Source organism: Equus przewalskii, chromosome 2, assembly GCF_037783145.1.
Source record: "Equus przewalskii isolate Varuska chromosome 2, EquPr2, whole genome shotgun sequence".
Taxonomy (NCBI): domain Eukaryota; kingdom Metazoa; phylum Chordata; class Mammalia; order Perissodactyla; family Equidae; genus Equus; species Equus przewalskii.
In genome coordinates this window covers 112,484,016-112,498,559 of record NC_091832.1, presented here as the reverse complement: position 1 = coordinate 112,498,559, position 14,544 = coordinate 112,484,016, and the positions used below count along the sequence as shown (strand labels likewise).

General features: G+C 41.4%; 2 protein-coding genes across 56 annotated transcripts in view; one reads left to right on the top strand and one right to left on the bottom strand.

Moving 5' to 3' along the window:
• Positions 1-10,387, bottom strand: part of CAMK2D (calcium/calmodulin dependent protein kinase II delta) — a 292,744-nt gene extending 282,357 nt beyond the window's left edge. For 40 of the 50 annotated variants that reach the window (XM_070609263.1, XM_070609297.1, XM_070609296.1 and 37 more), the window contains exons 1-2: positions 9,802-10,355; positions 8,135-8,229 (exon numbers count right to left, since the gene is read on the bottom strand). In XM_070609263.1, the coding sequence (XP_070465364.1) occupies positions 8,135-8,229; positions 9,802-9,866 (160 nt within the window). In that variant the 5' untranslated portion in view covers positions 9,867-10,355. Of the gene's footprint in view, positions 1-8,134; positions 8,230-9,801 lie in introns of all 50 variants that reach the window. The other 10 variants (XM_070609281.1, XM_070609273.1, XM_070609283.1 and 7 more) reach the window with 8 other exon arrangements.
• An 88-nt stretch (positions 10,388-10,475) lies between these two features.
• The window catches only part of LOC103549618 (uncharacterized), a 45,584-nt gene continuing 41,515 nt past the window's right edge, over positions 10,476-14,544 (top strand). For 5 of the 6 annotated variants that reach the window (XR_011537276.1, XM_070609309.1, XM_070609310.1 and 2 more), the window contains exon 1: positions 10,491-11,305. Coding sequence is in view for 5 of the 6 variants with exons in the window: in XM_070609309.1 (XP_070465410.1) it covers positions 10,823-11,305 (483 nt within the window). In the remaining variant the exon portion in view is untranslated. Of the gene's footprint in view, positions 11,306-14,544 lie in introns of all 6 variants that reach the window. The other variant, XM_008518078.2, reaches the window with a different exon arrangement.

Here is a 14,544-nt window from a genome sequence, read left to right as displayed (position 1 = left end):
GTATTTCTTCACCAAAACATCAAATTTAATTTAAACGCTAATGGCATAATGTGGCATAGCTAAACTCTCTGTAACTTCTCTATACGATACAACAAAAATCGGATTAATTTTCAATTATTATATTTACCTTTAATGAGGAAGGTTTATATAACTTACTCAACTTATTTCAATGTGTATACATCATCATTAAAGAAATTTCTTCAAACAGACACAAGGGGAAAATAATTTCCCACTACTGAAAACATCCCAAATAATTTAAGCCCTCCCTAGCCTTAAGGGAGAGGGTAAAATTATATACTAATCTATGAAAATTAATGCAGTTTATTCCATGAATTTATACACAGACCACACAGACAAAACAAAATACAATTTACCTAGATCGTGGGAGTGTAGATTTTCTATTGGTAACTGATTAGTCAACCGAGATTAACCAGTTAATCAAAAAGCCCCAGGGTACCGAAAAATAAGAGGTTTCTCTCCTAAAAAAGACAGCGATAGTGATTAACTCTTGGAGAGGGGCAAGGGATGTGGATCAGCAAGGAGTACACAGGTAGCCTCCAAAGTTGAGGGAATATTCTAATTATTAAGTTGATTGGTGGCTTATTGAGTGCTCCACTACTGTTTTATAATTATATATAATAAAATTGCATATATCAAACGTTACGTAATAAAATTTTTTTAATCGCTATGTAATCTAACCAAGCAAAAGTAGAGAACCTTAGGTAAAACCATTAACTGTACACGGGCTGGCCCAGCGGCGTAGTGGTTAAGTCTGCAGTGGTTACATTCACATGCTCCGCTTTGGTGCACTGGGGTTTGCAGGTTCGGATCCCGGGCTCAGACCTACAAACCACCCATCAGGCCATGCTGAGACAGTGTCCCACATAAAAGAGAGAAAGATTGGCACAGATGTTAGCTCAGGGACAATCTTCCTCACACACACACCAAAAAAACCAATTAACTGTACATAAGTACTACATGACAATATTATCCACATCCTTTTATACTACTTGCTGCCCCTAATTTTTCCAGCAAATATAAAACTTGCTACTCTTACATATATTCTTTCAGTTGCCACATTTTTGTATGAATCTGACCCCTACAATAGTGTTGTCCAACAGGAAACAACAAACATCTGTCTTCCATTCTCCACTGGTTAAATAAGATGAGGAGAACACCTTTCTGAACAGGTTTCTCTGGACTTTAGTTAAGGGCTGTTTTCTTCTTTTCAGCAACAAGTGCGTCATTTAGAAGTAATCCTAGGAACTTACTCTAAGTATATGGAGATATTTTTAATCAGTTAATGATTTAAGTTTACCAAACATTTCATTCTTGTGTAACCTTTTTCTTATCACTATAATAAGATTTTTCACTACGTTTTCCTTCCAGAAAACAGCACAAAGGGGCCACCTGAAACTTCAGTCTGATCTTACGTTACTGCAACAATTAAAATACTATCTTCTCCCACAAGTTGGAACTCTGAATATATTTTTCCAAAAATAATACTCAATTCTATACATTGCATTGAGAATATAAAGATGTTTAAGGTATAGTCCTTTTTATGAAAGACTCTGAAGTTTAGTGGAAAGATCAGTCAAGCACACAGAGCTAAGAACAGTAAGGGTAAGTCAGTCCTCTATAAGACCAATCAATGGGATGTGATGGTGGAAAGAGCTGGGCTTTAGAGCCAGAGAACACTGGGTTGACACTCTGCCTCTACCACTCACTAACCTTGAGGCTCTTAGTAACCCAGAGCCCCAGACTCCTCTTCTTAAAAATGGAAATAATATTGTCCACCTGGGAGGCTGCAGCATGGGTTAAATAAAGCCAAGGGTCTTGTAAATGTACACCTGTCACTTAGAAGGTTCTCTTTAAATAATGGCTATTAACATTTCCATTACTTTATTATTATTATTATTGATTTTGATAGTAATAAACAAAGTTCTAAGATGTTAAAGGAGACTGTACAACCAGAAAAGGGGTTTACCTAACTGAAAAATCAATGATGATGATGTTCTGTGATTGCGCATAATTATGATGATAGTTAAGATACCTAAAATCAAGACCAAACAAAAAACAAAGTTGTTTTATTTCCCCTCCAAACCTACCAGTTTCCCAGTCCTAGAGTAAGGGACAGCTCTATGAATTCACCTTAAGAAGTATTGTTATATCTACCTTTACTGAATTCATAGGAATTTTGTCACCTAAAAAATTTCCTACTTCATTTAAAATTACTTTATTCTAAAAATAACTTCATATTGACAATTTTAATTTTTAAATTACCATATGAATAAAATAACATTTTCACTATAATCAGATATTTAAACTATTTTGAACAATCTCTCCAAATTGTTTAGACTTTAGTACTTGAGTCCTATCTACACTGTGGTTTTAAAAATTTATTTATCCATATTATATAAAAACCTTTCTTCATCTCCCTAGGCAGAAAGAATCTTTCCCTCTGAAAATCCACAGCACTTTATTCATGCTAGACTTAAAATACCATTTGTCTTCTACAATGTCTATTTATGTAAATAGTCTTATCTTTTCTAACACTCTGCCCATTGCAGTCATTCAATATTAAATAAAAACATATAAAATGAGGTCACATATGTGAATGCGCTTAGTAATCTATAAAGTAGTATGAAATATGTAACTATTACCAAGATATTATGCTTTAGAGTAAAAATATTAAGACTCCACTTGACGTACCGCAATTTACTAAATGATGCTATTATAACTTAAAAGCTTTAACACAGCTTCCTATGTAAGTGATCATTAGTTAATTGCCAATAACTTATAAAAACACTGTACACACTGTACCCTAATAAAAGGGGAGGGACAGATGTCAAAAAAAAAAAACCCAGCCCTAGAGACACTAGGGGTCGGCCTCCTTATCAGCCCAAGGAAAGGACTCCCAAAAGACTTCTAAAAGTTCTAGTTAACAAAAGAAGTTAAATGCCCAAGAAAATCCTACTATGTGCTTTGTAGTAGTTCATGATTATCAATATTAAAATGACCCATAAAAGATAACTTACTACTACATTTTAATTTTTTCAGTGTTGATTCAGTATTTCAACGGAAGTGAAAAGTGTTAACCTAACTGCATAAACAGCGAAGGTTCTCACGGTGTTCGATCCTGTCCTGAGATGAGTCAGGAAGAGGTGGACACTGGTTACTAATCACAGCGAGGTTCCTGACAACCACATTCTTTATTGAGTTTGCTTTATTTAATGATGCTGGAATACAGAAAGGATTTTTATTGTTTCCTGGGAAGTAGATATACATTTTTATTTTTTACTTTCATTTTTATCTCCTAATTAGTTTTGAACATCACTAAAATTCTCATTCACCAAAAGAGGAAAGGAGATGTCTACTGTTAAGGCCTAGGTAAGAATATAAATACAACTGAACATAACTAAAGGACACAAAATGATAAGGATCATACATGCCACTTTGGGGTCTAATAATCGGAGAGTTGTGGAGAGTCCATGTACAAAAATAAAAACTATCTACTAGTTTTTTCTTAAAATCCTGTTCTAGCCAAGAAACTTTCAAAAATTACTATCAATTTGCCCAATTAGTTCCAAATTGCCAAATCAATAATGTACAATCAGAACAACTTGATTCATCTGTATTGTCTCAGTTCTATGTCCAACTCAAGACAAGTAACCACGAGGCTGAGAAATGAGGTAATTTCTTGACTGTCTGGATGCCAACAAAAGAAAAAAAGTAGCACGAGTTAGTTATTGACATCTCATTACAGCATAAAAAAGACTACTGAGGGGCATACAGGCAACATTCAGATTTCATAGCTGAGACCTAATTTTGTGCACATGTCCAAGTATTTTATAAAGTCCTGATTCATGTTCAACTAATATCATCAATTTAGGAATTAACAAAACTAGTAAAACCAAAGAATACCAAAATGATTTTACAGCACTGTACCTAAAGTTTTACAGAAATATAAAATGTAACCTCTTTTTAATTTTAGCAATGGAGCACAGGTAAAACATACATGTAGTAGCATATATTATTTCAAGTTTCTACTGTAATTTATCATATTTTATTAAAACAATGACTTGTGGCATATCAGACTCTATGTGACAATAAGTGGTTTCTAATAATCAAAAAACACACTGGGGGGTCGGCCCCGTGGCAAAGTGATTGGGTTCAGCGCACTCTGCTGGGGCAGTCTGGGTTCACAGGTTCAAATGTTGAGCACAGACCTACACCACTGGCCGGCAGCCATGCTGTGATGGCGACCCACATACAAAACAGAGGAAACTTGGCACAGGTGTTAGCTCAGGGTGAACCTTCCTCAAGAACAACAACAACAACAACAAAAGACCACTGGAAGATGAACATCAAGAAGTCACCACTACTATAAAAATCTTTTACCACAGGGAGGCTTTAAAACGCAAAATAAACCACAGGTATGATTTCCGAAGACATCTGCCATCAGAACCATCAGTCCACTGCCTTCTGAACCACAGTCACAGCCCTTCATGGACTTTACATAATCTGACAATAACTTACAGTTATAAATATGCCAAACAAACAAAATATCAAAACAGCAGAGCAAATTAGCATTGGTTAAGTTCTACCCTGTGTTTGGGATCAAAATGGTATAATAATTTCTAATTCTCGTGACAAAAATATGAGATAAAATTCTGTTCTCACTATTCACCATTTACTAAGCGTGCCTCTTACTCCTATCAAAAACTTTTTAGAACAGAAATTACATATAAAATATCAGATGTCTGAGATGTTTCTACACTACTTTTTATTTTAAAAACAAGCCAAATTACATGTGATGAGTATATGTATCTATCTGATCAGTAACACATAATGAATGCTCTGTGAATGCACGTGTTAACGCAAAAGGAAAGAAATTCTTCAACAGACTCTGAGTCTCCCAAATATGGTGTGTGTGACTAACAGCTGAGAGGAAATGCAAGTGAAACTGTGTGCTGGAAATCCATTAAAATCCAGGCACAGAAAAACGCCTGGGTGACAGTGTAGCTGCATGTGCAAATTTGTGCAGGAATGTAGCCAAATTTTTGGCAAATCCCTCATGGTCTTAGATTTATTGACAATGGCCTTTCTTTTTCAGTTGTAATGTTACATTTAAAGAACATCATTTGAGTTGGAGGACCTGCCGGTTCATTAAAACAAAAAGGCTTAAAGCTTGGATTTACAAAGGCATAGCATTTCAAATAACACAAAAAAAAATTTGCATAAAAAACTACATGTCCACAAAAACTGTCATATGCAGCCAAAAATAAAATCACTCTCTTAGAAAAAATAAGCACGCTACTTTGCATTTCATTCTACATTTCCCTTTAAATATATTTTTTTAATTCTTCTGCAAAAGTAGTTTTTTTAGGATCATTATATTCTGAGAAGGGAGTGCTTTTAAAGGAGAATTCATATTTTAAAGTGTGCACTCAATACACTCCAGATTTCTTGATATCTAGTGTTGGCTTGTTCTTAGGAATAAAGTAGGTATCTAACTCCTTTACAAACCATTTAATAGCCACATTTGCTCCTAGTCACTCTGTACTGAGCCCCTCCTATGTCCTTATTGCTACGGAATGTTATATTAGAAAATGAAAGCATGGTATTTTTAAGTTTATAATTTACAGGTTAAACAAATGTATACAAAGTGCAAATATTCTCTAAACAGCTCTAATTGATGAGACTATAAAATAAAGAGCATTCTGAAGGAAAAGTACTGTAATATTTCACAAGTGAGCAGCGATAATAGGTAAAATTGACACAGCACTGTACAACTTAAGAAGTGATTCTCATAAAATTCACCAAATCCTCAAAACAACCCATGATACCCTATGGGGAATTTTATTTCCCATTTTATTGAAGAACAACCTGAGACCAAGAAAAGGTAAGTGACTAAACCAAATTTACACACTAAATAGTAGAGCCAAGATTCAAACTGGGCTCTCACAGCTAAATCAAGGCTGCCACTGAATTTGTAATTTTAAAGTTCTTTCATATAAGGTAATCTTACGTGACCCATCCTTATAACAGCCAATGAGATCATAGCAGCAGCTAGTCATCACTGAATGCTTATTAGGGAGCAGGCAGTGTTCTATACTCTAGTAACTCACTCACTCCTCAAAACACCCTATAAAAGGAAGGGTTATATTCCCACCAGATTTTACAGATGAGAAACCTGAGACACAAGGAAAATATGTAAACTGCTCACGATCCCACAGCTAATAGGCAGAGAATCAGAATGTAAACCCAGGGCACCTAGTTCCAGCACCTACTTCATCAGCCTCTACTCCATTCTTCAGCAAGCTAACGTCCAAGCAGGTTAAGAAACTTGCCCAAAGTCACAGGGAAAGAAAACCGCAGAGGAGGACAGGAGCAGGTCTAGTTCAGCACCCCAACCGCTCTTCCTCGGAGTAAGTGGAATCATTAGAATCATGAGGTCCAGGAGAGGTCAGGTGCCCCTGGGTAGAGATTGTTCTTTAAAGCAGAGTATGAGCACATGACGAGGAATTCCATCAGGCTAGAGAAGACTTATCTTCCATAGATTAGAGGCAGAAGAAAGTCAAATAAAACGTACGTGAGCAGAGACAAGTGTATTTGCCATTCTGATGCAGGGAGTATGAACTAAAGTGGATGAAAAGGGGTGACACTGACTACGGAAATTAGTAAAAGTGAAGCACAAGACTGATTCATTTTGAGAGAAAATTTAAAGCCACTGAAAGTTCGGGATGGGTGTTGTAACGCCTCCAAAAGAACCGATACTCTACTCTTGCCAAAAGTACCTAGCACACAGGAAGAAGTCACACAGGCACTGAAAGAATTTGACTTCACTTTTTCATTATTCTTTTTTTTTCACACTAAAACGTCATTTACACTTTAGCAACTCCTTTTCACTGTTAAAAACTCTACTGTGGAGTAGAGGGAAGGGGGAAGAGGGACATAACCAAGCATGTCACACCTCCCATTAGTTTCCATGCCATGAATCTACTGTGCTGGTTACTTCAGCATATAGATCTTACTCAAAATCACAGTAAAATCGGATGAAGAAAATCACAAAATCCCATGCAAACGAGTCAACTGAAATGACAACCTAAACCTAATGTACGTGTTAAAAGTAGAATTTGCAACAAATGGTGAAAAAAATCATGGCCGAGACCAAACGCAACGATCCCAGGATAACAGGAAGCAGCACATTTTAGAAGACAAATTAAATGAGGAAAACTAATCCTAATGGAATTTCTTCTCTCATTAGTTAAAATAAACCAGGTCACTGAAATGGGCTTACACCACAGCGTTTTGTTCATTTTAATTTCATTTTTATTTCATCAAACCATAAATTCCCATGGAAATACCTTAGACACGTGCTCACAATAATTGAAATGCCTAACATTTCAGCATAAGTACTTTTGCATGATCAACAAAATTAAAAGAATGCAGTGAGGTCCCTCCAAGTTTTTTGCTTATGTCAACAGCTATTTTATGAGTATGAGTTATCTTTGTGGTTCTAAAGCATGTGTGAAATACATTACAGGAGTCTGTGAGAAGCCTACTGCAGAAGATGAAGTGAAGATCTGAACTGCACACAGAAAACAGCAAAACCAAGCTGAACTTCCTAGAATATAGCAGCATACAATGTTCCTCGCAAAGCCGTTACTGTTAAATATACCTTGATGAACTAAGCTCAAGTGTAACTACAATTGAAATATATGATTCAACGGAGCTATGACCTATTTTTCCTCTCGAAAGCTAAAGGGAATAATGACTGTTGTGAGACTTACATTTTTCCATTCCAGGGTTTTTCTGAAAGTTATTTCACAGTAGAGCCAAAGGCAAAATGCACTTAGTGACATTTATTTGCTGTAAAATATAGTTATTTATGGTACTGCTCATAGGACAGACAGAATTTTAGTAACAATTTATTAAATGATAACAATTATATTTGCTCATTTATTTTTAAACTGTACAGAGCAAGAGGCATTCTCGAAGGAAATAATCTCAATATGTAATATGATACCTAAGTCTACAATTATAACTAAATGACATATTTACAGACAAAAAGACCAACACTCAACACGACAAATACAAAATTAACATATATGTGGTTGGAAATACCCACCCCTAGCAGAAAGCTTTTTGGTGTTGATAATTTTGGCAGCATATTCTTGTCCAGTAGGGATTTTCATACATCTTCTCACCACTGAGAATGCCCCCCTGAAAACCAATAATTAGCAGGTCATCAATATAATCAGTTCTGATATTCTGTTAAAAAATTACAACAATCTGAGCATTTTTCTGAATTCAGTGAATTGTGAGATAGCAGTGCACTACAGTAATATCCAGAAAATGAAGAATACTTCCTGGAAACCCAGACCTCCTTTAACGTTGAAGAATAAAAGTACATTTTATTTAACTGGGAGCACACATTATTAATCGACAAAATGAAAGGAACTGCCAATTACGACGGCTCTTGTTTGCAAACGAAATTTGAAAACATTTTACAATTCACACTCACACAGCACCCAACGCTCTGAGAAAAAAACCCTGCAAAGAGCAGAGCTGAGGAAGAGCAGCAAAAAATCAGCTGCCCAGTTATTTTGGCAAGGAAAAAAAATAATTTGGCTCCAGGTAAATACATAGAGCCATTGTTTTCATTAAAATAGAAATCTTGGGCACATTTGTGTGGCTTAACAAATCCTGGTTTGGTGATTTCTCCGTGCCCTTTCTTGGGCTGGGGGAGGGGAGAGATTTGAATTAAGCTGCTCTTCCGACATATTCTCCATGTTTTAACAGCAGGCAACATATAAGGATAAAATTTTCCTTACATTTCCTTTCATTTAACTATATAAAACAACAACATACACATAAAACCCACCCCTTTCATAAGCAATAGTCGAAACTAGCGATAGAGGAACTGGGTTTGATGCTCCATAAATCAACCTTCACGGCTCGGTCCCTAGGTCCCTTTGCACAGGTCCTCAGTAGGTCTCCTGTCCCCTTCCTTAACATCTCCAAGTAGTTCTGCCAGTCGGGTGTAGGAGGTCGTTTTTTACAAAGCTAGGCTACCCTTGGGAAGCTCGCTCCCGGTCTCCAAAGGGCTTTTCCGTTGCCTGTATAAATAAATCCTCCGGGAGAATGCGAAGATGCACGCGTAAATCCTAGGAAGGATGATGAGCGAGTAATCTAATGCAAAGAATGACAGTGGACATGGGGTAGGGGGTCGGGTTCCTTTGGGCGGCCCTTTTCCTGGACAGAACAACTACTGGATGCGAAATAGACTCTAAGCCAAGTTGAACTTTCGGCATCAATAAATATGGCACCGTCTGTGGCAGCAAGTTCTCAGCTGTACGCGGGTCCCGCCGCCGACACGCCGGCTAACCAGGAGGCATCTCTATTTACAGAAAACATGATCTATGTTGCATTTTACATGGGTTCTTGTTTCCTCTCCACACACACACACGCTCGCACACTTCTCAGGATGACAGCTACAACTGCAGGGCTCGTAAATCCACTAAGTCTCTAGGGCAAGAGGGTGGGGGAGCGAGAGAAGGTGGGCTGAGGATTATCGGAGCGGACCACAGCCGTGGTGGAGGGTCGTTCCCCTTCCCGGTCCCCTCTCCTTACTCTGACAGCACCCTCCTCCGAGCCGACCCACCAGGGGCCCTCCTCCCTCTCCCCTGCTCTCCCAAACTCCCTCGCCCCACGCGGGAGGCCGGCGGGTCGGGGGGAACGCGACCCGCCCTCTGCTGGAAAGGGGCCGTGCGGGGGCCCCGCAAAGGCGCTTACTTTCCGAGCTCCTCGAACAGCTGATACTCGTCCGTGAACCTGGTGCACGTTGTAGTCGAGGCCATCTCGGTGCGGGCTGTGCCCCCGGCCGGGCACGCGGCGGAGGAGACGCGAGCGGGCGCGCGGCTTCCCCGGGACTGGCCCCGCGGCGCTGTCACCCAGGGCCGCCCGCACTTTCCCGGCCGAAAGTGGCTCGCCCGCGAGGGCGTGTGCGCAGGGGCGGGGCGGGGCGGGCCGGGAGCTGACCAGAGAGGGCGGCGTGGGGTCTCCTCCCCGCGGCGCGCCCGTCCTCCTCCTCCTCCTCCTCCTCCTCCTCCTCCTCCTCGGGGCCTCGCTTCCTTCTCCTCCTCCGCACGCTCCGCCGCCCCTGTCCAGCCCCTCTGCCCCAATGTGGGGGCAAGTGCTCACGGAGAGGCGCCGGGGCTCGGAACCCGGCCGGGATCGGGCGAGCAGTTGCGAAACGCGCCGCGCCGGGGCAGGGGGCGGGCGGAGGGGCGCCGGGGGCGGAGGCCGCGCAGCCGGCGGCGGACGGCGCGAGCCCGGCGGCAGCTGTCAGCGGGCGCGGGCGCGGGGCGCGCCAGGGCTCGGCCGAGCGTGCGCGCCGGGGCCGGCCTCCCTCCCGCGGGCGCCGCGACGGCCTCGCGCTCCCCACGAGCCCGCGCCGCTGCGAGCCCGCGCGGCCAGGGAAAGCGCGCCCGGCTCGGGCGAAGCCTCGTCGGCGCCCCCGGCCTCCGCCTCCTCCGCGGCGCCGCCCCCGCGCCCGCGCCGAGCCCCCTCCTCGCTGGTCCCACACCTCCCTCTAGCGACTCCAGCCGCGTCCCTTCGCGGCTCTCCCGCCTCCCTCCCCCACGCCCGGGTCTCACTGGAGCACACCCGTCTAGGGAGAGACCAGGTGGGTGGTAGAGGATGTGCGGGGGAGCAGCCCGGAGAGGATTTAGGTGAATGAGGCGAGACGGCCAGATCACCCAGTTCCACCCGCAAGGAGGCTCCTGCCCCAATCGGGGGCTGACTTGGCGGGAAGATGCGGGGAGCTCGTGCACTGCCCGGGGCTGCCGCCGGGGGTCGCGGAAGCCCCCGGCCCTGCTGCGGGCCCCGGGCACCAGGGACCACTCCACGCCGGCTCCCGCGCCGCCGTGGCCGGGTGGCAGGGCGAGGGGCGCAAGCCCTTCCCCTCGGGGCGGCTCGGCGTCGGCACAGCGGAGGCCGGATGTGGGCACCTGCCTGCTTCCAGAGAGGGGTCCCAGCCGCGCCCGCCCCGCCCGGCGCGGGTCTCTCCCTCCCTCGCAGCCCCTTTAGGAGGGGCGACGCCCGCCGTACGCCACGTTTCACTTCTGATATGACTGCCACCCGCTCTCCACCGCCCCCGCCGTGCACCGGGCTGGCTTGCCCAGACTCTGGCAATCCCCAAAGGCCTCTGCCGCGGCCCAGAGAGCTTAGAGCATCAAAGCAAAAACGCCGCCGCTCAGTCACACCTTCCCTTCCGAGCAACTCCCCTCCAACCTCGGTAAGTTCTGATAGTAAGATGGGTTCTCGCGAGATTTCCTGCTCCGGCGGCGGGGGCGGGGTAGTGGGAAGGTTAGCCGTTGGTCACGCGACCTGATGAGGGCTGACGTCACTCACATCACATGAACACGTCTAGCCTGTTCGCATCGCAAAGGGAAAAGGAAAAGGAGAGGTCGTGTGTGCTCTGCTTGCATAGGCTTAAAGATCTGGCCAGTTAGTGGCATATGAGTATGCTCCGTAAATGGCTCTCTGGAAAACCGCTCCACAGTTCCGGAATACGTCCTACTTGTTAGCAAGTATGTCGCTGTATACAGTAAATACGAGAAAACATAATTTTGCATTACATTTAAAATAGATAAATTGCGGATTGCTCTAACAACACCTGGGCCTGCCTTCCAGTCTTAAACTGTCTTTAATAAGCTGTGCAATTGCAGATTTAGAGGCAGACCAAAAACAGGCGGCTTTTGAACCGTCTATTCCAAGTTACTGGCTTTTGTTTTAAGGCTGTGACCCTAAAAATTTTGCAATTTTATTGCAGATTTGTTCATCGTTAGCGTTACGTCATGGACTCAAAATTTCACAGCTGGGAGATAAAAGATAACTTGGAGATACGGAGATTTTAAGATTTAAAGGAGTTGTTGCTTGCTCCCAGAGGCTGCTGTTAATTAGTTAATTACCTTGTCCATTGTCATACATAATCCTAATTCCCTTATTTCCTGAACTGGCGAATGCTGTTCTGCAAGGAAGTGAACTTTTACCAAAGTTCTCAAAGTGTTCACAATTTTTAACTCTTTTTATAACAAAATTGACATTTGTACATATTTTGATTCCCAGCCATAAAAAGCAAATATTGTGTAAAATGTAGTGATATGAGAAAGGATAATACCTAAAACTATACAAAGGAAAGAAATAAGGTGTCTAAATATTAATAATTGAGCTATAAAATTGAAAAAAATTAGTTTGGTCTAGGCTAAAGATTTTTAATATATCTTAAATATTTAGCAATCTGGTTCCAAGTTATAATGCAATAATTTAATATTTTTCCATGAATCTAAAAATGAAACAGAAAAGTAAAATTAAAACAATAAATAAAGAGTATAAAATTTTACAACTCTGGAGAAGAAAATTATTTTTTAAATATTCAAGTAATGAGGCTACATAGTTACAGTATTTATCTCATTTACCAATAATTGTAAATGGTTATGATAATTGTGTGATACAAGAAAGAAAACATAACCAAGTTTTAATATTGATGTCTTATTACACACTAAATGCATACTTTTTTAAGTAAACACTGCTTAATTTATGTTTGTCCTGTTCCTTGATCTGTATCTTGTACTAATTAAAATATTTCTCTTATTTAATCAAATACTGCCAGTTCTAAAGTTCAGACCTCCTTAAAACAGTAATCCTTCCAAAGTTACACAGAAATTCCATTTGGATTATCATCTCTTGCCTCCTTCGTGTTCTCCTGCTTCTGCCCTTGCTCCCCTCCCCCTTCATTCTAGTCTCTGCACAGCCGCCAGAATGATCCCCTTAAACCTCGGTCAGAACAAATCTTGCCTTTGCTCAAAACCTTCTGAAGCCTTCCCATCACAGTTGGACCAAAAACCAAAATTCTAAAAATGGCTTACCAGGCCCCAGGGGATCTACCCCCCTCCTGGGCTGCCTTAGTCTTCTTTCCTCAATTTGTGCCCTGGCTCATTCTGCTGCAGCCAACTGGCCTCTGCTGTTCCTGGAGCATGATTGGAATGCCCCTAATTAAGGACTTTGCATTTGCTGTTCCCTCCTTCTGGAATGTTCATCTCTTAGTTACCCTCCTGTCTCATTTCTTCACCTCCTTCCAATGTTTTCTCAAATATCACCTTATTGATGCTTCATTCCCCAGCCACTATATCAATTACTGCCCACTTTCAGACATGATTTCTAGTCCCATTCCCTGCTTTATTTTTCCCCTTAATACCTGTTACCATCTAGGATACTATAAATTTTATGTTTTTCCTTGTTAATTGTTTATACTTCCCAACTAGAATATAAACTCCCAAGGACATGAATTATTGTCTGTTTTGTTTGCTGTTCTATTTCCAGCAACTAGAATAGTGTTGGAGTGTAATAGCTGCTCAATGAATTTTGTTGAATGGGCGAATTAATTATTTTGCTGTTTAGATTATCTAATCACAATTTTCATATTAATGTTGGTAGTTGATAATTGATATACCAATAAGGTTTCTTATTGTAAGGGTGATGTTTTTCAGTTAAGATGGTCACAATGTCCATGATGAAAAGTGCTTATGCAGAGAAATAGATTTTAAAATACGTTAATTGACGTCAAGGGAAAAGGATCTAGTGCTAATTCTCTTGTCATTGAAGTCCATAAAGGAAGAATGAATTTCTGTTTTTTAGGCACTTTGGCCTTACTAAATTTTACATTGTAGTAAAAGATGCCAAAAGTTCCAAATAGCTAGGTCTCATTGTGAAGACCTGAGTCAATGTAAGGAAATGAAAACTGTGGCTTTCAAATGAGTTTTTGAAGAGCAAAATGGAAAACAATTTCTAAACAGTAACATATTTGGTTTCTCAATTGATTTAGATTAATCATACGAAAATCAGGATCGGCCAGTGTATTGCTTCCAGCTCCTAACTTTCCACTTTGCTGAGGTGGAAGCAAAGCATTCATAATGTTATCTTCTTTTAAAAATTACCATTGAATACCTGAAAGCCAATCACAGCAAACAAATAAGGAGGACTGAGGGGTGAGGAGTGGGAGTTTGGGGGAGTTGCAAAGTAGTTGTAAGCAAATTCCTATTACTACCTAGATTGCTAGGTTTCAGTCAGATGAAATCATGTTAGTGCCAGGACCTGGTGGAAATCTAGCTCTGAATGTACCCTATCCTTTTTTGTGATAGCATCAACTGACAAACAGCAGCAGAGAGCTAGAAGACAGACTGAAAATGATCACTATAGACAAATACCACATGAGAACCAAAGATGGAAAGTATCTTCTTTCTCTTTCTTTTGGCCACTTGAAATTAACAATTGCAAGACTTCAGTAGTCACAGTAGGAAGGGATAAGTTTCTAATACTTAAGTAAACAAAGCAGATGTTGACAATCATTGATTTCCCTTGCTACAAAGTTACAAGACAAGAAAACAAGAAGAGATGATGCTTTCTCCGGAGCTCCCCAAAGTGCAGAATCCATCAGTAATGAGTAGATTTCTGTGAGAATTTTAGCAGGGTCTG